General features: G+C 39.1%; 1 protein-coding gene and 1 long non-coding RNA gene across 3 annotated transcripts; one reads left to right on the top strand and one right to left on the bottom strand.

Moving 5' to 3' along the window:
• The first annotated feature begins 466 nt into the window (after positions 1-466).
• Positions 467-22,433, top strand: LOC136256951 (prolyl 3-hydroxylase OGFOD1-like). Its single transcript, XM_066050027.1, has 9 exons — positions 467-493; positions 6,668-6,784; positions 9,590-9,681; positions 9,732-9,860; positions 15,571-15,650; positions 16,112-16,454; positions 20,604-20,754; positions 20,808-20,881; positions 22,089-22,433. Exons 4-9 carry the CDS (start codon positions 9,849-9,851, stop codon positions 22,290-22,292), a joined length of 864 nt encoding a protein of 287 aa, XP_065906099.1. The 5' UTR covers positions 467-493; positions 6,668-6,784; positions 9,590-9,681; positions 9,732-9,848; the 3' UTR covers positions 22,293-22,433.
• LOC136256361 (uncharacterized) lies at positions 12,804-13,305 on the bottom strand. Of its 2 annotated transcripts, XR_010701481.1 has the most exons (3): positions 13,261-13,305; positions 13,046-13,189; positions 12,804-12,999 (listed from the first exon to the last, which is right to left on the bottom strand). It is a non-coding gene; the product is annotated as an uncharacterized lncRNA (long non-coding RNA). The 2 variants fall into 2 exon arrangements; XR_010701480.1 differs by lacking the exon at positions 13,261-13,305 and having other exon boundaries at positions 13,046-13,196.
• Positions 22,434-22,938: the final 505 nt, after the last annotated feature.

Below are 22,938 nucleotides of genomic sequence, written 5' to 3'. Positions count from 1 at the left end.
GGGGTTAGTTGCACTCCACTTGTTCTACTGATCACATGATCTTGTTTACAGGGAGACGGAGGACCATGGTGTAAAGTGTGTGTACACACCTATGGTAGGTGTGGTCAGTGTTACCATAGTAATGGTTGGGGGACAATTTGTTAAGAGTTTATGGTAAGACTGTTTTTTGTTTTTTTTTGTGGGTGTAAAAAGCTGCTAGCGCTGTTTAAAATGTCACATTATGCATACAGTAGCAGATAGTCCTTTACTAACTGATGTGTTCTATTACAGATGATATAATTTCATCTCATTGGAGTCCTGCGTCAACAAGTGAGTGCTGTTAACCATGATGGAGGAAACATGATGAAGTCGCTTAACAACACTGACACTAGTCTCCATGGACAATAGCATGTGGTCCTTGATGAAAAGGTGTGGTGGTCATTAATCAGAGTTATTGTTGATTGTCTCTTAGGCTGATCATAAACAACAACTACCAACACCTCCTGGTACCTCAGTGAGTAGTAATTGTTTTGATGTGTCATGTAAAATGTGTGTAAACTGTAATTGTTATTGGAGGCTGTTAGTGTTTCATCATCACCACTAGATTTAGCCTGTCTATAGCCCTCCTTAGAACCTCTGCCCAAATTGATCAGTGTTTATGAAGGGGACTTCTGTTGTAACCTGTATACTGGACGATCAAATCACAAACACCATCTAGCTAATAAATAAGTTACAAAACGTCTATACAATAAATGCAATGGGTGAAATATTTACAAAATCGAAAAAAATTCTGGAAATTTTTGAGTGCTTATTTCATGATGAAGGAAAGTGATAACAGCATAAGCAAGAGGAGTTAGAAAAACCTTGTTTCGTGTCTATACTCCTAAGGAGAGAGAAGATATCAGCATTACATTGGTCGAGCGGTTCATCATCATTTTTTTACCCACGTTTTTGCCTTCACACAGCTTTTAGGAAAGGCCTGGAAGACAAAACTTATCCAGCAATGGATTTGCCTGTTAATGGAGAATTCGATGGTGTAAGTTGCATCTTGGTAGAGGACTGCGTTCAAAAGTTATGACTGTTTATTTAAGTGCCAGTAGTTTATTTTCCATATAGTAATTGTACAAATCAATTTGGCCGGCTGTGGGCACGCGCCTGGTTTACTGAAATTGTTTTCATAAAAATGTGTGTGTACACCTATCTACCTATGTTTGTCCGTACGCACCCACGTGAGAAAAATCATTAAAGGCAGCTTATACGTAAGAAGTAAAAGCGAAATGAAGTCTGTATTAAACTTCTGCACAGGTGAACTTTGCTCTGAGGTGGCTTCTTTTCGGTGGACTGAAATATGGGTGTGGAGACTTTCCTCAGACTTTGTAAACTACCTTCCCTTTGAGGTTTTCAGGCGTTTAACAACTGAAAAACAACGGTGCAGGCCTCATACACTGCCAGGAATAGCCTATCGCTTCGAGTTGAAAGGGGCATACTTACATACGCGAACGAAAATGAAGAGCAGCTTTGAGGTTTTGTCGAGAGAATTTGATGCGATAGTCAAACTGTAAAACAGTTTAGAAGATACTTCTTTGTGTATTATGCTGGTAAAAGCGGTTTGTTTAACAAGCGCTTCCTTAGCAGTGCATAGCAACGTAATTGAATGAATTACAAAAATTTCATGAATTACGAAATACGAGAATTGGCTAATATTATTGCACAACCCAAAACTACCCTATTGTATAATAGTAATACATAGTTGGTTAATTCATAGTAGCATATGCTATCTATGGTTAATTCCAGATGAGTTAGCTAGCTGCATGGTGCCTGGTTTTTAGAAGTAGCACAACATCAACTTGTTCTGCTGTTGTCACTTCGCAGCACTGTAACTTGAAATTTCTTGGCTTCTAGAGCTGAAACTTCATTTGGCCATTCCTTTGGCTATGTAGATAAAGAAAATGTAATAAAATGGAATTCAAAAAAATGCGGGGTTCTTGCTGATCCAGTCACAATTATTATGTACAACCAAACAGCTACTTATTTTGACATGCCTGCATATCAGTTAATGTTGACCAACTATCTAGCCATCAACTTTCTTATGTGCTTAGAAAATTACAGACCAATAGATCTGTATTTGTACCCGTCCTTGTAAAGGTGTGTCAGTAAGTTACCCACCTGGGTTATAGGACCAAAAGGAACCATTGAGAACACCTGCAGTGTCACTTAGGAAATAATAAGTCATAGGACTAGTTCTCCAGGAGCTAAGCATAAGGTATAATGCTTCCTCCAATAGCTGCTGACATTTGTATCTCTCCCTGAGATGTGCCATACAGCTAGTTGTGGGATCATCAATGAGTTGTCCCTGTTGACCATTATTTGTTATCACTCTGGGATAGCTAGTAGGAAAATGACCTATTTGCTGCATGACCCATGCACAACACACAAACAGGTGAACCCACACAACGTAGTATCCATACATCATTGTAGAACCTTTTACCACTCACCATCTTGATGTTCTTGCCCTGACTTTGGGATGGGCACTATTTGGACCTTAAGGTGGAGTTGAATTTATGGCGGGTGTGCTAAGTTATGAACAAGAGGGAGTTGAGTGATACCGGTGAGGATGAAACGGGTGCAAAAAGACTTGAGAGAAGTGCCATGCGTCTCTATTAACCCTCAGTACATGCAGGATGAGTACAAGACTAAGTTGGGGGTACGGTGTTACAAGGATATACTGTATTCCGGATACTAGAGTACCCTTGTGACTCACTTATCAATTCACCATCAGTTGTGTGTAGAACCTCTCTGTGATGTAACCATCAAAGAGGACACTGACATCGTGTTGACGCCTTGATACTTATTGTCCATTTTCTCATTTGTATTAGTGTACCGGTACACACATTAATTAGACTCCTGAAATCAGAACACCTCCCTAATAAGAACGTCTTGTGAGGGCTGTAATTCCATATCATCTGGTTGTGTCCTTTTATTAGTCACAGTATATTGTGTACTGTTATGGTAGAGTGGTGTGGGTTCCGTACAAAATGGCACTAAAAGGGGTTCATTTCCTACACTACTATAGGGGAGATTTAGCGCCACAAGCACTAAATCTTCCCTACAGTAATGTAGGAGATGAATTATGCTCAACACTAAATCTTCCCTACATTAGTGTAGGAACTATATTGTGCTCCAGGCACTAAATCTTCCCTACATTAGTGTAGGAGATGAATTGTGCTCAACACTAAATCTTCCCTACATTAGTGTAGGAACTATATTGTGCTCCAGGCACTAAATCTTCCCTACATTAGTGTAGGAGCTATATTGTGCTCCAGGCACTAAATCTTCCCTACATTAGTGTAGGAACTATATTGTGCTCAGGCACTAAATTCTATTGAAGTGATCATAGTGAATTGTTGCTGTTTTAGTTGCAATACTTCAACTGCTTGTACTTTATTTTCCATACAACCTCATAACAGCCTTCTACCTTTGATGCTAAGGCAGTAGTACCCTTTGATTCCTGGTATAACATATTGTAAACATGTGACTATGGGTTATAGTAGTTTACTTAGTTTTAAAAATGAGAGTTTAGTACTTCTTGTAAGTATGCATATTTATTACTATAGCAACTTCTTTACATATAGGTCTGCTTCTTTCTTGGATACATAATTTAATGTTGCATGGAATCCCATGGTTGATTCTTGCTATGCGTATATACATACAAATATAAATGAGTTGCACTTATGGACCTTATCCATGATGTCACAAGACACATAAAGGCCAACATAGTTGGGACAGCAGGATTACGGTTACATAGAAACCATTTAAATTAACTAATACAAATTAGCATTTCATGAAATACTAATTACATAATAATACTAATTACATAATAATTGTAATTACTGCAAAATATGAAATGGTTACTAAGGAACGCTCAACTTGCAATATAGTTAAACCCACAAATGCATGAAGAGAAGTATAGCTTGGTTAACGTGTTTTCAAAGAAAACTATTCAGCCCTGGTTTTCATACACATACTAGCTGGACACGCCCTCAATTCCAACTCAAAGTGCTACGCTATTCCTAGTAACTCAGGAAGCTGGTAGTGTAGTTTTGTAATTTTTAAACACCCATAGAACCCACAACAAAACGTTCACAAAGTTTTAGAAAGTTGCCATGCCTAAACTGCCTTAGAGCAAGAGCAAAACTTACCTGACTATATAGGCGCTTAATACCGTAAACTGGGAAACTTTGACGAATCAAAGTGAATTCGTCAAAATTTATTTCGTCAACATTGCCTAAGAGCAGATTCATCAAAGTTTACCCTCGTCAAAGTTTGCCGGTGTACAGTATAGTTCTTATGCTGCCTCCATTTCTAACACATAGACTGCTTTTGACACAAAACCATCAGCTTACATGGGTGCAGACAGACACACATGTACACGCATGTACGTTTCTTTCTGGAAGCAATTATAGTAAACCAGGCGTGCGCCCTTGACAGCCTGCAGTGCCAGGTGCACGCCTGCAAATTGCATGGAAACAGTAGGGAAGAACAATCACACCTTGGGCCAAGATGGCAAGCTCTAACCAACAGATATGGTAATTATAACAAAAATCATAATCATTCGAAAGGCACCTAGACATTTTTATTGCAATATGTATCTGCTGGTATAGGCTGTAGCTATAATTGTTTAAATAATTTCTTCCATACATGCATGCATAAAGTTATAGACTTTAGCAAAAAAAAATAATCAAACAAGTTATGAATATAAAGCGGTTGTATCCCAGTAACATATTTTAATTACCACCCAAGTCTGAGACTATGGGTGATAACCTACGATAATACCCTCAAATAAATTCAATTGAGTTATTGTACTAAAACCTTTAGGCAAAATAATCAATATAATCAATATTTTTGATTTAGTCTAGATGTGCCAGTTAGGAAAGAGAGATTTTAATTTCCAATGGTGATGGTATTCGAGACTTCTTGCTTTGTGATGGAAACGGGGAAAAACATTTAGTCTCAAAACATCGCATCAAGTGTTTTCGCATTTCTTTTTGATAATAACAAAGAGTGGCGGGGTCGTCTCCAAACATTAGTGATACGCAAAATGCAATTGCAAAGCAGCCACAGTCTTTGTTTCCCTTTTGAAGTTGAAGTTGAACTTGTGGAATTTTCACAATCCGCTTCCCATATAATGAATGCAGTTGTTTGGCAAGAGTTGAGTTGATGCTTTTAGGTTGAAGAGAATCGTACAAATAAACTACGTTATCTCTGATGTGCGATAATGCCCAATGCTCACAAAAGTGGTGAAAAAAGAAAGACTTCTCTTCTGCTTCTTTTATCAATTCTGGTCGTGCATTGTTTAATATTCGTAAGCAGCATGAAGCTGCACGCTAGCAACTGACCAAGGTAGGAGACTGAGTAGCAATGCACTAGCTGCTTTTATATGCAACGCTGGGCATACTTGTAAGACTAGCTTTAAAACCAGTACAACTGGATAGTGGACTGGTATTACCAATTGTAAAATACCAACACCTTTCAAGGAGTAAACAGGACACAGAGAAATATTTTTAGCTAATACCAACACCTTTCTGTGCCAGACATGTCAACTAGCATTCAAGGAGTAAACAGGACACAGAGAAATATTTTTACTCTAAACAAGGTGGAGTGTTAATAATGAAGTATTATTTTATGAAGTATTATTTTATGAAGTATTATTTTATGCCTACAACAATGTAGGGAATAATTAGTGCTTCTTTGAACAATATTTTGCCTACTACATTGTAGGGAACATTTAGTGCACCTTAGCACTAAATCTTTCCTACATATATGGGCAAGAAATAATATTTGAGTATAGTGCTTCATCCCACATGTATTATAGGGAAGATTTAGTGCTTAGTGGCACTAAATCTTGCCCATATATATAGGAACAAAAGTGCATTTAGTGCCATTTTATCTGGACCCCAGGCCTAGCCTTCTCACAGGTCCCTAGTGGGACAGCACTTAATATATACATGTTATAGTAGATGGATGTGTAAAATGCTGGAATGATTTGTGACTGGATTTTGGAAAAACGATCCAAATTGCACATTAGAAGTTTCGAGATAAACGGTTTTAGAAAATTCAAGTCAGCATAACTTACCAAGGATAGCAAGCATGCGTATGAAATATACACAGAAGATGCATCAATCTATTACCTGTCAGACCATGTCCAGTATTTGTAGCTGCTTGTAGAGTTTCCTGCCAAATAAGATGGAATATCTGAGAAGTAGTATCACGAGTGATCACAGTGGGGTGGAGGGTGGTGGGGTGGGCATGAGATAGACTTCAAAGTGGAGGTAGACCATGATTGGAGTCCAGACATGAGATTACAGGGCCGTGCTGGCTCCTTAGTGGCTAATAAGTAAATCAACAGAAAAAATGTCTGGCCAACATTATCAGGCTGTCCACCAGTAAACCACTGATTCTTGCCAAGCCAGGTCCTTCATAAGGCCAGAAACCGCCATTCAAGCTCTCCACACCACCCAGAAAAGATGTCTATTATAACCAGCCTTGAGTATTTTGAGAGTCAAAACTAGTAGTACGATAGTGTAGCTATCCCACTGGTGTTAGTTTGATTTTGCCTGATGTGCGATTTGGATCAGTTTTGTACAATCTGGTCACATTTTGAGTTTACTATAACTCCTTTCTTCTGTAGATGTTTTACTGTGTCATGATGATGAGCTGGAGAAGAGAAGGATAGCATTCATCTACTACCTGGTCCCACCATGGGATGACAAGGATGGAGGAACACTGGACCTGTTTGATACTGATGGTGAGGAAGTTGCCACTATTTTATGTTACGATGTTTTGTACCCTTGAGTGGTACATAATGCAAGTATACAAAATTATTTTGGAATTTTCAACTAGAGTAGGGACGTAGCACATCGATAAAAAGTACTGAAACAAGCTGGAGTAGTCCATGATATTAAATCACAGTAAAACAATAAGAAGTGTTATATCCCTGCTATGCTCAAGATACCAAAACAGAAATGCACAGTAGGGATATACTGTAACACTTCTTATTGTTTTACTGTTATGCTTGTTTCAGTACTTTTTATCGATGTGCTATGGTTCCTACGCTAGTTGAAAATTTCAAAAAATTTTGTGTACTTGTTTGTTAATTCGTAAATAATAATTATTATGACCGGTGAACGTACACATACTACATCAAAAAAAAATTAAAAATGGTGTTGCATGCCTCAGCTATATCAATTATCGTCTGAAAAGTGAAGTATCCATTATGCTTTGTTGTCAGCTATATTCAACCCGTTACACAGCAACATGAATCAAGAACTGTTTGAAAGCATTTCTGCAATCTAAGTAGCCATGAAAAATGCGGACAATTTCTGTTACGAAGGGAAGCCATCATGTGCTACCACCAAATCGACACTTTTTGCTACCAGTGGAGATGAATGGGACACAAAGGAGGACACTGGTAAGTCCATCAAGAATGCGTTGTACATACTACGGTATGCCAAATGGCACCTATCGGACCAAAGCGACGTCGAACAGTAAAAAAATCAAGTCATAACCTTAGCTGTTAATGAGTTATGCTTGTCTGAAGGCAGTAGAAAATTCTGTTAAATACATTATTTTTAACATCTGTTGAAAGCATTTCGGATTGATGTGAAGGCTTGTTTGGGCTTAGTTTTACCAAAACAATACTGCCTCGTCTTCATTTACGAAAATGAGGCTTGTTTTGGGTGATGTTTTTTCATGGGACACACCCACACCTTTGTGGTCCCTACTATACAGTACTATCATACTGTATGATACACAAGGTAGTGTTCAGTGCAACAAAAGTTATAAAGAGATACCAACTATTATCAACTAATGTTCTAAAATGTATGAGTTCAAAGGGGAAAGAGTATGCTTTATACTGTGCTAAAGTGTGTTATATTTCCATCATAGACTGCTTTATTTTCCCATGTATGGCAATAAAGCACACTTTGTGTGAATGTGACACAACCATAAACATGACCCACAGAGACACTGGGAATTACCCCAACTAACAAAGCTGTCACAAATTAATGGCTATGCACACAAATGTTTGTAATTCCACTACAATAATTATGCCATTCAGTCTTATTGTTCACTAAACTGTCCATCATTGTAAGTCCAGCAACTTCTTGGTTAGATTCAGTGACCGCTTCACACTGACACCTTCTACTTTGTCACATTGAGGGCCACACTTGGGAACGACGATTAGAACTGTCCATTACTCACGTTCATCATAGCTAGCCTTCCTCAGTTGTTCTCGTCCCACTACTAAGTGAATTCTGGATCTGACAGATCACAAATTGTGTGATAATTTGGCGTTATGGCTACAAATTAACTTTCTGCTAATCACGAGTAGGCACACTGCCATCTGCCATCATGGGTGTTCCAGGTCGTGATAATCTGTTTTAAACAGTTAACGTCTTCTTGATTGCATCTTCGGACTCATACATTAAACCAGTTAAAACACTGCTTACTCTCGTGCACTGTAGAAGATTTAGCACTTGGGTGTGGACTAGAGCTAAATATAGTTTCCCTTGTGCTATATTTGTCTCTCAACCACACCCTCATGCTATATTTTCCGTATTATATACTATATAGTTTTAGGCTGCTACTGTATATGTCAGTCATTAATCTGTGATGATTTGGCCTATAGTGTCTCAGTTATCTGAAGGGTAGGGCAATATGTGACCCAGTCTGACAAAACCGGGCTTATTGCCTATTTAAAAGTATCGAGAAATGCCGGTTTTAAGTATTTAGTGTGTTGTAGCTCGCCAATGGCTGAAGCTATGTGTACCAAATTTTCACACGTTTTACACCAATCCCTTACCTTCCAGAGCACCACTGTGCAAGTAGCCAACAACTAAGTTTCCCGCCATTTTAGATAGTTTTTAAACCGAGGTTGACTGTATCAGGCGAGCTGCAAATTGGGTGGGAGGCGGGGGCCCTGGAAGGCAGGCAAGATGGTGTTCAAAAATTGAATAGGAAGGCCAAGGGATGAATTAGGCCAAGTTTTGAGCCAATGAGGTCTCAAAACTGACTAAAATGAAAGGAAACTCACAGCAGAGGTACTTATTCAACACCACAGAGTTGTACAACCACACACAGTCATTCCCAGGCTGACCAGAGCTCAATTAAGGTCCCACACCACACGTACGGATCGCCACTGGGCTTGGGAAAAGCAGTCAGCAAAACCAGACCACTCAAGTCTAGCTGATTTTAAATGTGGAATTAGATAGTTTATTCATGTAGCTGTGTGTCCTGGGTGGAAAATCAAATCTGCTGACATGGGCGATAAAACCGGTTTTCTCAGACTGGGTCACATATAGTGAACTATTCCAAGTCTAGTACAACAAGGTGATTGTTCTATTAGAACATAATCACAATACAAGAGGTATGAACCTTGATTTGGTAACTGGTTAGCCATGAAAAACTACACAGCATACTCTGAAAATCATGACATGCTAAATCACCCATTTTCTATCACCTTTGTCTCATTTAACTAGTGACAGATATTTGTCATATAACTGGTAATGACAACCAACTGTAATGTCATACATGTGATTGTCACATGTTACAGATAAGAGACAACCTCGTGATGTTGTGAAGTCCATTAAACCAGTCTGGAACAACTTTGTCTTCTTTGAGGTCAATCTTGTATCATTTCACCAGGTGATGTACATGTTAGTGACCTGATGATGTCATCATTGTCATGACAACAGGTGTCAGAGATTCTGTGTGTGGACAAGACACGCCTATCAATCAACGGATGGTTCCATGGTGTACCTATCGGCAGACCAGCTGCAACTAATGAAGCATTGCTACAATACTGGTCCCCTATGCCCATGGAGGTATTGGAATATTCTATGACCTTTCTATATTGGAGGTTCCCATAATGTTACCTCTGTAATATGAGTTGGTCACAAACTGTTCATTGTACTTATATAGAGAACATTGAGTACTTTCTCAGCAAACTAACTTCAACTTCTGCAATTGGCAGAAAAAATACTGTAAGTTGTAGTTGAAGCACCACCACACATCTGTACATGAGGGGCATGTTGAGAGGACAGTACAGCACGAGGCAAAGCCCAATTGTTGTGCTTGCCTTGAAACCCCCCCCCCGGGTGCTGTATTTTCTGTACATACAAGCATAGGTGATGCTTTAAGTGTTACATTGTACTTCCTGGTCGTCTGGCTTGGAGCCTTCAGTGACCAGATGTATGGAAATAATAGCACTCTTACTCGTGTGATCTTTGCACATGAAAGTGTTTTAATTATTCTTTTTTAAATTTAATTTTTACATGATGGCCATAGCTGACCCTTCTAATGATGGAGGTTGAGGAGTGCGGAGTTACATATCTGCATAGTTACACCATTTCACTCTTGTCTTTAGTATTGTATTTCTTAACATTTGTGTCCACCATTTACAGCTTGACATGTTGGCATCATGGGTGAAGCCCATCTACCTCAATATCGGCACACAGGCTCAAGTTAGGGCTCAATTTGAGAAGTAAACACGTAGATAATACCTTCGATTGTGGTATGCAGCTACTTTTGTCATCCCCTTGAAAGTAAGCTGCCAAGAAGATATTCCTGAAGAAAAGTTGTGCTTTCCTTCCCCTTCGTGAACAGAAATGTCGTTGAACGCAATTTCAACTCCCAGTCCAGGTTTACTGCCATTGAAACGACCGAGATCTAAAGACAGCTCAAACCAGTGCGAGAAGAAATCCAAAAGAAACAGTACTTGCCCAATATGCGATGAAGTAATTAAAGAAGCTACAAAGCACAGGAAAGGTGATGATGCAATCTATTGTGAAGGCTACTGTTACGCGTGGGTACATCGTAGATGCACTGGGTTATCAGCAACGAACTTTGCGACATTAAGAGATGCTGGCGAAGAACACACGTTCTTTTGTCTATACTGTGAGATCCAAGCGCAGAAGGCATAGACAGCTTAATGTCGAACATTACTACACTTCAAACTTCTCTAAATGATCTTAAACGCAAACTAGACCTTGTTAATCAACCACAGCAGACTTCTACTCAAACTGTTCGTGCTCCAGTTGTTGACAAAGTTTCAATCACTGTCTATCAAAATGCCACCAACATTGATAGGAAATTCAACATCGTTGTGTATGGTGTAGCAGAAAATCCCCAAAATACCAACAGACAACTCCGAATGGAAAAGGACATGGAAAACGTGATGGAGGCTCTGTCTGCAACTGATATTGACATTGAACCTAGTGATATAAAAGATTTGTATCGTCTCGGCAAGTATGACCAAAAGAGTGAGCGTCCCAGACCCCTTCTGGTGAAGTTCCTTCGTTCAGACACAGCAATTGACATCCTAAGTTCTAAGTCTAAGCTTGAAGCTCCAATCTACATAAAACCTGATCTAACTCCACAGGAGCGTCAAAAGGAACGCTTATTATTGAAGGAAAGGAGATCCCTAATTGACAATGGTACCGAACGGAGATACATCAAAATAAGAAATGATTCCTTATACCTCAACAACAAGCTTCACTGCAAAGTGAGTACAGATGGTAACAAATTAGAGTATGTAACTGTATCAGCACAGCCACTTAATAATACCTCTGCCACAAGCATGGAGTCATCCTGACTCCCTGTTTCCACTATAACTAACTCAAATCCTGACTCAAATTCACAGGTATTTAATAACTCTACTAATAACCCAAACTCAAATAATGTATTAAGTGATTTGAAACTGTCTATTGTAAATTTCTGTAGTGTTACTAACAAACGAACCCAACTTGAAGTTTTTCTGGTTACCTATGCAATTGACATCATTATAGGGACAGAATCACATTTGAATGAATCTATTCTAAACTCTGAGGTTTTCCCAAATAATTATCAAACATACAGAAAAGACAGAAACACTTCTGGTGGTGGTGTGTTTATTTCCATAAAGAGCTCTATACCATGTACACAAATTAACGACAATTCAACTATTGAAATAGTGTGGGCTCACGTTCATCTTGACAAGAACAATGACTTTATCGTTGGCTCCTTTACTGTCCTCCTCACTCAAGTGATACAATACTTGACAACTTGCAATCTTCCATAGACTCTATTAAGCAAAAGTATCTCCACACTCAAATCATTCTTGGAGGTGACTTTAATTGTCCAGGTATTGACTGGGAAAACAGTACACTAATAAATTCCTATGTATCATGTCACTTTCGTGAAAAACTTATTGACTTATCACACAACTACCAACTGTCTCAGTTAGTCACCTTCCCTACAAGAGCTCAAAATGTTTTAGATTTATGCTTTACTACTAATCCTAATTCTGTGATATCATGTGAACCACTTCCAGGCTTGAGTGACCACGACGCTGTTTTAGTATCCATCAAGATTCCTAAACGTGTAATCAAACAACATCCCAGAACTGTTTACCTTTACAAGCTAGCTGTCTGGGAAAAAATAAGAGAGGAATTATCAGACTTGTCACATGATTACTTTGAAATAAATCAAGCATCACCCAAAGCTTAGATGAAAATTGGTCCTTCTTCTTACATAATTTACAAGAAATAATAAACACTCATACTCCTACCAAGAAATTAAGTACAAGAATTCACCTTCCCTAGCTGTCTTCTGCTTTAAAACGACTCATACGCAAAAAGCAAAGAGTTTATAGAAGAGCAAAGTGTTATTGTTGAGATAGTGACTAGAATGAATATAAATCATTACAAAAAGAGGTAGATCATAAACTAATGTAACAACACAAATCCTACCTGACAAACCTAACTTCATCACCAGACAGTAACAAAAAGTCTTTATGGCACTACATCAAGTCACGAAAACAAGAAAACAATGGTATTAGTACATTAATAAATCCTATAAATGGTCATATCATAACCAATCCTGTGGAAAAAGCAGACACCCTCAATCAACACTTTCAGTCTGTCTTTACATCCGAAGATAATAGTAACATTCCTGACAAAGGTCCATCCTTATTTCCATCTTTACCTACATTTGAGATTACCGAACAAGGAGTCTACAACTTGTTAAGTACCTGTGACACATCCAAATCCCCAGGACCTGACTCCTTGCATCCGTATGTACTGAAGGCCACAGCTGCCGAATTATCTCCCATTCTAACTCATATTTTCAAACAATCACTAGAATCTGGTGAAGTCCCATTACAATGGAAGCATGCCTATGTCACCCCATAATATTTAAAAAAGGTTCCAAAGCTCACCCAGGCAACTACCGTCCTATCTCACTCACCTCAGTAGTTTGTAAAACAATGGAGCATATCATCGTGAGTCAAATTATGCAGCATTTGGAGGACCACAATATTCTTTCAGACAACCAGTTTGGATTTAGATCAAAACATTCTTGTGAGACTCAACTACTCATTACTGTTAATGACATTGCAAAAGATATTGACAGGAAGCTGCAAGTTGATGCTGCTATATTAGACTTTTCTAAAGCGTTCGACAGAGTAGCTCATTCTAGACTTCTCTACAAATTAAATTACTATGGTATAAGAGGAACTGTCTTACAGTGGCTAAAGTCCTTCCTTCATGGTCGTACCCAACAGGTTGTAGTAGAAGGCTCTAGATCTTCTGCATGTCAAGTTGCATCTGGTGTTCCACAAGGTTCCGTGCTTGGTCCTGTGTTGTTCCTAATTTACATTAACGATATTGTAACAAACATCAAGAGTGAAATTAGATTATTTGCTGACGACATTCTACTCTTTAAAACTGTAGCTACGCCCAACGATCACAGAATACTGCAAAATGACTTAGATTCCTTAACACAATGGGCTAGCAACTGGCTGATGGAATTTAACATTCCCAAATGCAATATTTTACAATTTACAACCCACCACAGTAAAAGCACTTTTACGTATAAAATGTCTAATATTCCATTGAATATTGTATCAGAGCACACCTATCTTGGTATCCGCCTCCATCATACACTATCATGGGAACCTCATGTTAACTATATTTGTGGAAAGGCAAACCGTCTTCTTGGATTTCTGAAAAGGAATTTATATAATGCCCCAATACAAATCAAAGAACACTTATACAAACAATTATTCTTACCTTCTATTGAATACTGCTCAGCCATCTGGGATCCTCATCACCAAACAGCAGTTAGCAAATTAGAAATGATCCAACACCGAGCTGCAAGATTTGTTCTTGATAAACCATGGCACAGATCCAGTCAACAACACAGTATTACAGCAGGGGCGGATCTAGGATTTATAAAAGGGAGGGGCTAACTCAAGGTACTAATCTGTTGGGTAGAGGTGTGCAAAGCACACTTCCCAGCATGCAAAGCATGCTGGAACTAGGGGGGTCTGGGGGCATGCCCCCCCCAGGAAATTTTTGAAAAATAGATGCTAAAATACTGCAATTTGGAAACATTTCCACATAAAATTCATAATATTTTCTGCCAGTAGATATTTCATATACTGCCTTTAGATTATAGGTATGGCTTTCTAAAGCATTTTGCTAATCAAAATGTTTGGGTAGGTACAGACAACCAAGTACACGATGCACCCCTCTCACAATTGCACAACACCGAATACGTGCATGTTAGAATAATATAATGTTGAACGTGGAAAATTTTGAAATTTGAACTTGAATCTGAGAGCATTTTCAATGAAAATTGTGTACCTGAATTAAGTATTGCCATATATATTAACTACACAAGTGGATGAATGAAGCCCTTTAAACAAACCAATGCGCTTCATTGTATATATGTATAGGTGCAGGCAGATTTGGAAAAATTCCATAACAGAACCAACTACATGTTTCCAGTGAATGTTCTATTAGAGTAGTTAGCTGACTGCTCTATTAGAGTATCTCGATCTTGTACACCTCCAATGCTGATCCGGGTCCTTGTTACATAAACTTTAGCATAAATCCACTGATAATACCTTGGAAAGATGTTTATAAGGTGGTTTTATGAGTATTTGTATTATTAGTGATCATATAATTATGCTAAGACAAAATTTCATTATAATACTCGGCATATTGATCAAGTAAAGCCTAAATATGAAGGGGGGGGGGGGGGGGGGGGGGGGCTTCAGCCCCCAAAGCCCCCCTCCTGGATCCGCCCCTGTACAGATATGCTTAATTACCTTCAATGGCCAAGTTTAAAAAGTAGGAGAAGGAATGCTAGACTTATATTATTATTCAAGATTGTAAGAAACTTACTGGTGCTACCAAACCATTGTTTACCCCCAGCCAACCCCTGTATCATATACTCGTGCCAATAATCCCCTCAAATTTGCACAGCTGCAATCCAGAATTGATTTATACAAGTATTCTTTTCTGCCAAGAACAATTATTGATTGGAATAACTTGAAAATTGACAACATTGACACAATTAACCTTGACACTTTTAAGAACATTATAGATAAGCTAAACAATTTGTGATTTGTAATGCACATTAGCGTGTTACCCCTGGTGGGCTTTGCTAATTAATAATAATAATAATAATAGATATCACTACCTGACTTTATCCTGGTCAGTTTTGTCGTGTGTCACTGCCACAGGCTATTGTTAACATGTCTGCTCACAGGAGGACAAGTACGAAGCTGTGTGTAGGGAACTAAACAGTGGTGAGTGTTCATGGGAGCATCGTGGACCCCCCAATAAGAGGTTAGTTGTGATTGTTAGATTGAGTCTGTGTGTGGGTGTGGGTGGGTGGGTGTGCATGCTTGCATACCTATAAGATACTGTTTCCCTATGGTTGCAAATTTGAATGTGATGTGAAAATTACTCAGCATAGTAATAGAAGCTTTACAGTGCAACATGAACAGAGAGTACAATTACAAGATAATAGATTACATATACTGCACTAAAGGTCTGCTAGCAACCTGTGTTAGCAGCCAAATTAAAAACATTACATTAACTATTTTAAAATTAGGGGTAGGAGCAATGTTACAACAATAGCAAGGACAAAGGAAATGATAGATGCATGACTTTTGTGAGTTAAAGTGTTCTGTGAAATTGTTCCAAAGGTGTTTGTAAATCACTAACATTACAAACTAATCCTCACATGGAACAATGCTACATTACGTAATTTTATTATCGTGACACTCTTTGTGTTTTTATTGCAGAAATATTATGGAGGCTGTTCACTCATCACTACCCTCCACGGCAAAAGAATGTCTCAACTTCCTTCGCTCAGAACCATTTTGTCTACTCCTTGCTCACTTAACTGGACTGGATCTGGTGAAAGACTTTCGTTACCTCTTCCCACAGTTGGTCACTCGCTACGCAGAGAAAGGAATGTCTAGCAATGAACCCATTGAGTTACTAAGTTCTGATGAAGATGGAGAAAAGACAAAGACTAAAAGTAAACGTGATAAAGATAAAAAGCAAAATGGGAAGGAAGTTCCTGAGAGTGGAGAGAAACAAGCCACAATAAAAATGGTCACCACTAAACAGGGAACAGAGGAGGTCAGGTAGACACATTACCCTAATATAGTGGATAGTTAATTTAACTACAGTAACATAGATCATGTGATACTAGTAATGATTATCAGTTGTCAACTGTACATGCTGCACATGTTACACACATGTATACATACAAACACACGCACTCTCTCTCTCTCTCTCTCACACACACACACACACGCACACGCACTTGGAACTTGGACTTGGAAGGAAGCCATCCAATGGATGATACTTGTCCTGAAGAATTTCACACTTAATCATCGTTGGTCATGTTGAGGGTGGGTAGTTACACACTTATGTCTTGATATGTCTTGTGCTCTCCTAAAGGACCTTTGGCAAGTCCTACAATGGAAGGGTTTAGGTTGAGACTGTGATCGAGTCAACAAATATGTCAATCCTTCATTAACTAATTGTTTCCATAAACATCTGTCTTGAGCTTGATGGTACCATGAGTCACTGATGGAAAAGCTCTTAAGGTCTTGTTTAACCTTATCATGCCATCTTAGCTTTACACTACGGGCAGGTCTCGTTTGAGGCAACCATCCAAACAAAATCCTTTTTGGTATACGATCATCAGACATACGAGAAACATGACCCAACCACCTGAGCCTAGCTAAACTTAACAAATTGCCAACAGACTCTCGCATCCCAAAACGCTCAGCCATCTGAATAGTGGTGATGTGCTGTGCCCACTGTACAGTTCTTCCTATGCCCATTATACACCTAACACAGCGACGATGGAAAGTCTCTAACTTCTTAACAGTTACCTGTTTGGGAGCCCAGGTCTCTGCACCATACAGAAGAACACCAAGTACTAAAGACTGATAGACTAATCGCTTAGTCTCCAGACTAAGGTCATGGGCCAGGAACACAGAACTGTGAAGCTCACCAAAAACTTTGGAAGCCTACGATTAAATTCCCCTGTCATCCCACCATGAGCTTCTATCAATGATCCCAAATACTTAGATTCCTTCACTGCCTCCACACTACCACCACCCAGTTCTAATGGAGTGACATCATCAGCTGTAAGGTTAGCCCCAGCAACAAGTAGCTTGGTCTTTGGGATGCTAAGAGTCAAAAAAAAAAAAAAAAAAAGAGTCAGGCACACCATATTTCCACAGAGCACACCAAAGTGCCTGCCTTGGCACAGAGTCATACGCCTTGCGGAGATCAACAAATAGGAGGAAAATCTTGCTATGATGTTCAATGGTCTTCTCCAAATGATTATAATGCACAGATATATTTACTTAAGTTGTTACAAAAATTATCCAGGGAAGGGGAATTAACTATATAGGGGGGAAGGGAGTTCCAAAGTTGAATTGCAGAGGGGGAAAAGGAAAATTTATACGAGTCAATGTTTGTCGTCAGTTGCCTGTAGTATCCTTTTCTTAATCGTGAATCATTAGGGGTAAAGTACTCTTTGGGGATATCAATAAGATCATTAATAATTTTATACATCATTATAAGTTTAGCTCTCTCTTCTTTGTTGTAAAGGAGGTAAGTTAAGTGTGCTTAGCATGCTAGTAACACTAGAGTAACTTGAAAACTCATTAGGCAAAATCTGGCCGCTCTTCTCTGTACTGCTTCAATTCTATTAATATTATTTAAGGTATGGGGATCCCATACAGATGATGCATATTCAAGCACTGGCCTGACCATACTTCTGTAGCAGTTACATTTCACAGTGCTTGGACAGTGGCGCAGGTTTCTGTAAATAAAGGCATTGATTTGGTTAGCTTCATTGGATATGGTAATTGAAGGTAAGCTTGTTGTCGATAGTTGATGCACACAAAAGACCATGTCCACACAGCCTCTACCAGCCCTAAAGCCACACTGTGAGTCAGCAACAGAGTCTTCCGCCACAGTTTGGAGTCTGTCATTGATTACTCTTGCAAACAGCTTCCCCATTACATCCAGTAAACTGATACCCCTCCAGTTATCACATATAGACAAATCGTCCCTTTTAGGAACTGGCACTAGAGTTGCATCCTGCCATTCTACGGGTACCTGTTTCTCTCTTCACACTGTACCAAACAACAACACTATAAAATCCAACAACGGACCACCACAACACTTTACAATATCAGGTAAGATGCCATTACTACCTGCTGCCTTTCCCACTTTAATTCTTGACAATGTAGCTACCACTTCATCACTAGTAGGTGGATCACACATCTCTTCTCTCGTTGCCATTGATTGAATACCATCAATGGTGGCCAGATTACAGGAGCTTTCTACATTAAGAACACCCTCAAAATGACCTCTCCATCGATCAAGCGTCATTACTGATCCACAACACAAACTACCATCTTGTTTCCTCACAACTTTAGGTTGAACTGGCTGGAGACCAGCTCTGCTCTTACAAATAGCATGAATGTCTTGCCACACTACACTAGGTCTACCTTGAGAAAGTGACACTTGAATAGAATTAGCCTTTTCCTGATACCATCTGTTCTTACACTCCCAGACTTTGTGTGCTACTTGACGTCTCTGTGTTAAAAACTTTTGTCTGTCCCGATGATTTTGGGACCGTAGCCAGTGAAAAAAAAGTTTATTATGCTTATCAATTAATGGTCTTAACACATCCTCTGCCTCAGTTAACCAATCAGGCTGGTGTCTCCTACGTAATCCTAGCATAGTATTACTCGCATCTAACAATCCATCTATAATAAAATTCCATTTTGTCAACCCATCAGCATCATTCCATTTACTCCTTACCAAAGACACAACATGACTAAGAGTAGCACACAATAACAGATAATCAGTCCAACACTGTGTAGATCGAAACACAGTAACATCAGTGCAACAATAGCGTTGGGACTAGCGTATCAACACAGTCAATACAGTGCCAATTCTTGGTACCAGGGTGCTGCCAAGTATACTGTTGTATTCTCTTCTTCTCAAACATTGTATTCATCACACACAACTGGTTCAATGCACAGAAGGAAAGCAGTGACTCACCACTCTCATTGATCTTACCAACACCAAAATTTCCTTGTACCCCATCCCACAAAGACTCAGATGCTGAGTTACTCACACAACCAACCATTGGGTTAAAGTCCCCCATAACCAATAACACATCACTTGATGGAACTGAACTAATCACTGCCTGTAGATCATCATAAAACTTCTCTTTTACTTCAGCTGGAGCTCTATGGGTGGGTGCATACACACTAATAATGGTCACAAACTGCTGACTACCTGATGGACACTGACTACCTGATGGATGTTTGCCACCAAACTGTAAATGGACAGACACAATTCTAGAATTGACTGCTGACCATGACTCCCCTGCATCACGCCAAGCTTGAGTCATGATAGGATCAAGTACTACTGCAACTCCCTCACCACGCTGAAATACATTACTAGGCTGAGGTAACTCACGGCCGGAATGTAACACTGTAAAGCCATCCACCTCATACAGATCACTACCAACCACTTAGTTTCACTAATGCACACTGCCCCCATCCTAAAACATTTCAACTCATTCACTAGAAATTTAATTTTCCTATCTACTACTACTGGATATTTCCCAGTTCGAACAGTAGCAGTCTTAACCCCACCATCTGCCTCAACAAGACTACAGACATTCCAACACCCACACGCAAAAAGACTTCAAGCAGTGAAAACCACTAGGGTGCAAACCTGGTTGTTTAATAAAGTGAGAATTCTCCACTTCCATTGCAAATTTCAGTCAAGCACTGAAGGCTCCCAACACCACTGCAGTGTGCAAACCCTTCAGAGTTCAAATGGCTACTGACAAGGTCAGAACGGAAACCACATGAATAACTTCCAAAGAGTACCAGTCATATTAGCCAGTAACAAAGTTACTGCCTGTGAAGCACCACGAGGAGGTATGACTTGGATTTTGCACACACACAACACACACAACACACACACACAACACACACAACACACACACACAACACACACACAATACACACACAACCCACACACACAACACACACAACACACACACACAACACACGAACACACACACAACACACACAACACACACATAACACACACACACAACACACACACACAACACACACACACAACACACACACACGCACTTTCACACAACACACACTACACACGCACACGCACTTTTGAAGATTTTTCTATTAGGGTATTACTGGTTGGTTACAGGATCCAGTTGATACAGACCCAGAATGTATGGCACAGTGTCATGACACCTTCTACAATGTGTCAGCAGGATGTTACACACTAGCACATGACCACCAACTACAAACAGATGTAGACTTTACCCTTGATGTGATGTTGTTCTTTGATTCAAACAGTAAGTGGTATACACTCTACCAACAGGAACACTATGTGATGTGTTCACTGTAGACTGGTCCTCAGACTATGGTGGAACAGTCACTTATCTTTCTAAAGGTGACTTTAAAAGTGATGACCAAGATGTGGTTAGTTGAAATGAATTATATGTAACATGATGAAGAAGACCTGAGGCACACAATAAATGACAACCCCAGCTAACTGCAATTACTTGGGGAATCTTTTTTTTTTTTTTTGCAAAATTGCAAACCTCAAGCTATGCTAAGCCAATGGAGGATCCAGGATAGGGCATTTGGGGCAAATGCCTCCCCCTCCCCCTCCCCCTCTGTGGAAGAGCCATACTTCTTTTGATAAAATCAATTTATATAACTCATGAAAACTGCATATATTACCTCGATTTATTGCAAACTCATGTAAAGTAATATATTACCTATGCAAACTGTCACTCAGCAACCTTCGTACATACTAAGCGCCTCTAAATATAATAAGTGTATTGCTGGTGTTAAGACGTTCATAACCTTTTAAACAGATTTTAAGACTTCACAACCATCTGCAAAGGCCATAATGAAAAAAATCAACCTACTAAGGAGTTATCATTGCTGCTTAAAAACTTACAAGAGAATCTGCGCTCCCCAACCACCTTCAACTTAACCTGTTTGTTCCCCTCCCCTTGCCAACTCCTGGATCCGCCCCTGTAAGCTGTTACATGTGTGATACCAAGAGTTAGAGTTTATAACTCTTATGAAGTATGAACAATTCAAAACAAACAAAAAGAAGTGTGAACTTTTCAATGCTAAGTTCATAACCAATTGTGATCGTTATTGTCACATACCATATAGCAGGTTTTAGAGAACAGAATGGTAGTTTGTTACAATCCAAAATTTCGAAGGTAGGGGGTTATATGAAATCATGAAGGGGACATTTATACTGGGGTATATACCACATTTCAAATTAGATTATTCTGGTTGCTCTCAAGAGAGTTATGATAGTTATGCCACTACCAAAGTGAAAGAAGAGATGGTGACAGTTAGTCACATACTCAGAACAATACTCCACTTTACTGAGCCTGGTTTTTCTATTACAGTATCCCTCATACACTATCCACTAGTATTTGCTAACAGCAACAAAATTGGTACTGTTCCAACCAGTGAACTGCTGGGATTTGTTGGGAATACACTGTTTCCTTTCATGTTTTAATGCCATTTTAATTAAGTGATTGTGACAAATGCATCAAGTTAAAAATTTATGAATAACTGTAGCTAAATCTGCTAAACTTTTCACCCTTGAAAATATCCCACTATATACGGTATGTGTCTTGTGTGTTCATTGTTACAGTTACTGTCAGTATTGCCAGACAGACCTAACTTGTTGGCACTGGCCTATGTTGAGAGTGATAATGTGAAGTTCATCAAATATGCTAACCACCGGGCATGTTGTCATGGTGATGCGTCATACAAGATGTTATCAGTGACTTATTGTGAAGATGAACCAGAAGTAGAGCAACGAGAAGAACAACAAGAGGAGAACAATGATGAATAGCCTGTGTATATTGTATAGACCTTTAAGTGTTTATAATTTAAATATGATATTATACTTGTGTATGACATTACACTAATAAAATAACAAGGGAAGTAGTCAGCTGGTGTAATTACAAACAACTTCAACAATGATGATAAGTACACTAGTGTCATAAGATGATGTTTAACATACACATTATAATACAACCTAATATTTAGTATTTCTATATACCTTTATATGAGCTACACCTCTTAGTCCATTTTTGTTGTGCTAGTCATGTCTACTAGAGTTGCTACACTGAATCCCACAGGATAGGAAATTGCTCACAGTGTTCACAGAAGAGTCATACAGGGTGTGTGAGCAGGCTGATGATTTACGATACCTGAAGGGTTCAATGTCCCGATAAACACTCACACACACTGGATGACCTGAAGGATAAGAGTGATCTGGATAATGAGGCAGATCCTGATAAGGTTAAGGTATGTGGAGCAATCTGATCTTGATTGAATACTCTGAACATCTTGAGAGTGGAAACTATTTATAGAATTGAATGTTCTCGCAAGTTGTATTACACATCTTCATCCTCCATCTGGCTTGCTAGCAGCTGGAATTATTTTCCACCTGGCTTACTACGCTACTGTGAGTCTGTAATAAACAAGGAGATGCA

Source organism: Dysidea avara, chromosome 5, assembly GCF_963678975.1.
Source record: "Dysidea avara chromosome 5, odDysAvar1.4, whole genome shotgun sequence".
NCBI classification, from domain to species: Eukaryota; Metazoa; Porifera; class Demospongiae; order Dictyoceratida; family Dysideidae; genus Dysidea; species Dysidea avara.
This window is presented reverse-complemented; position numbering and strand designations above follow the sequence as displayed.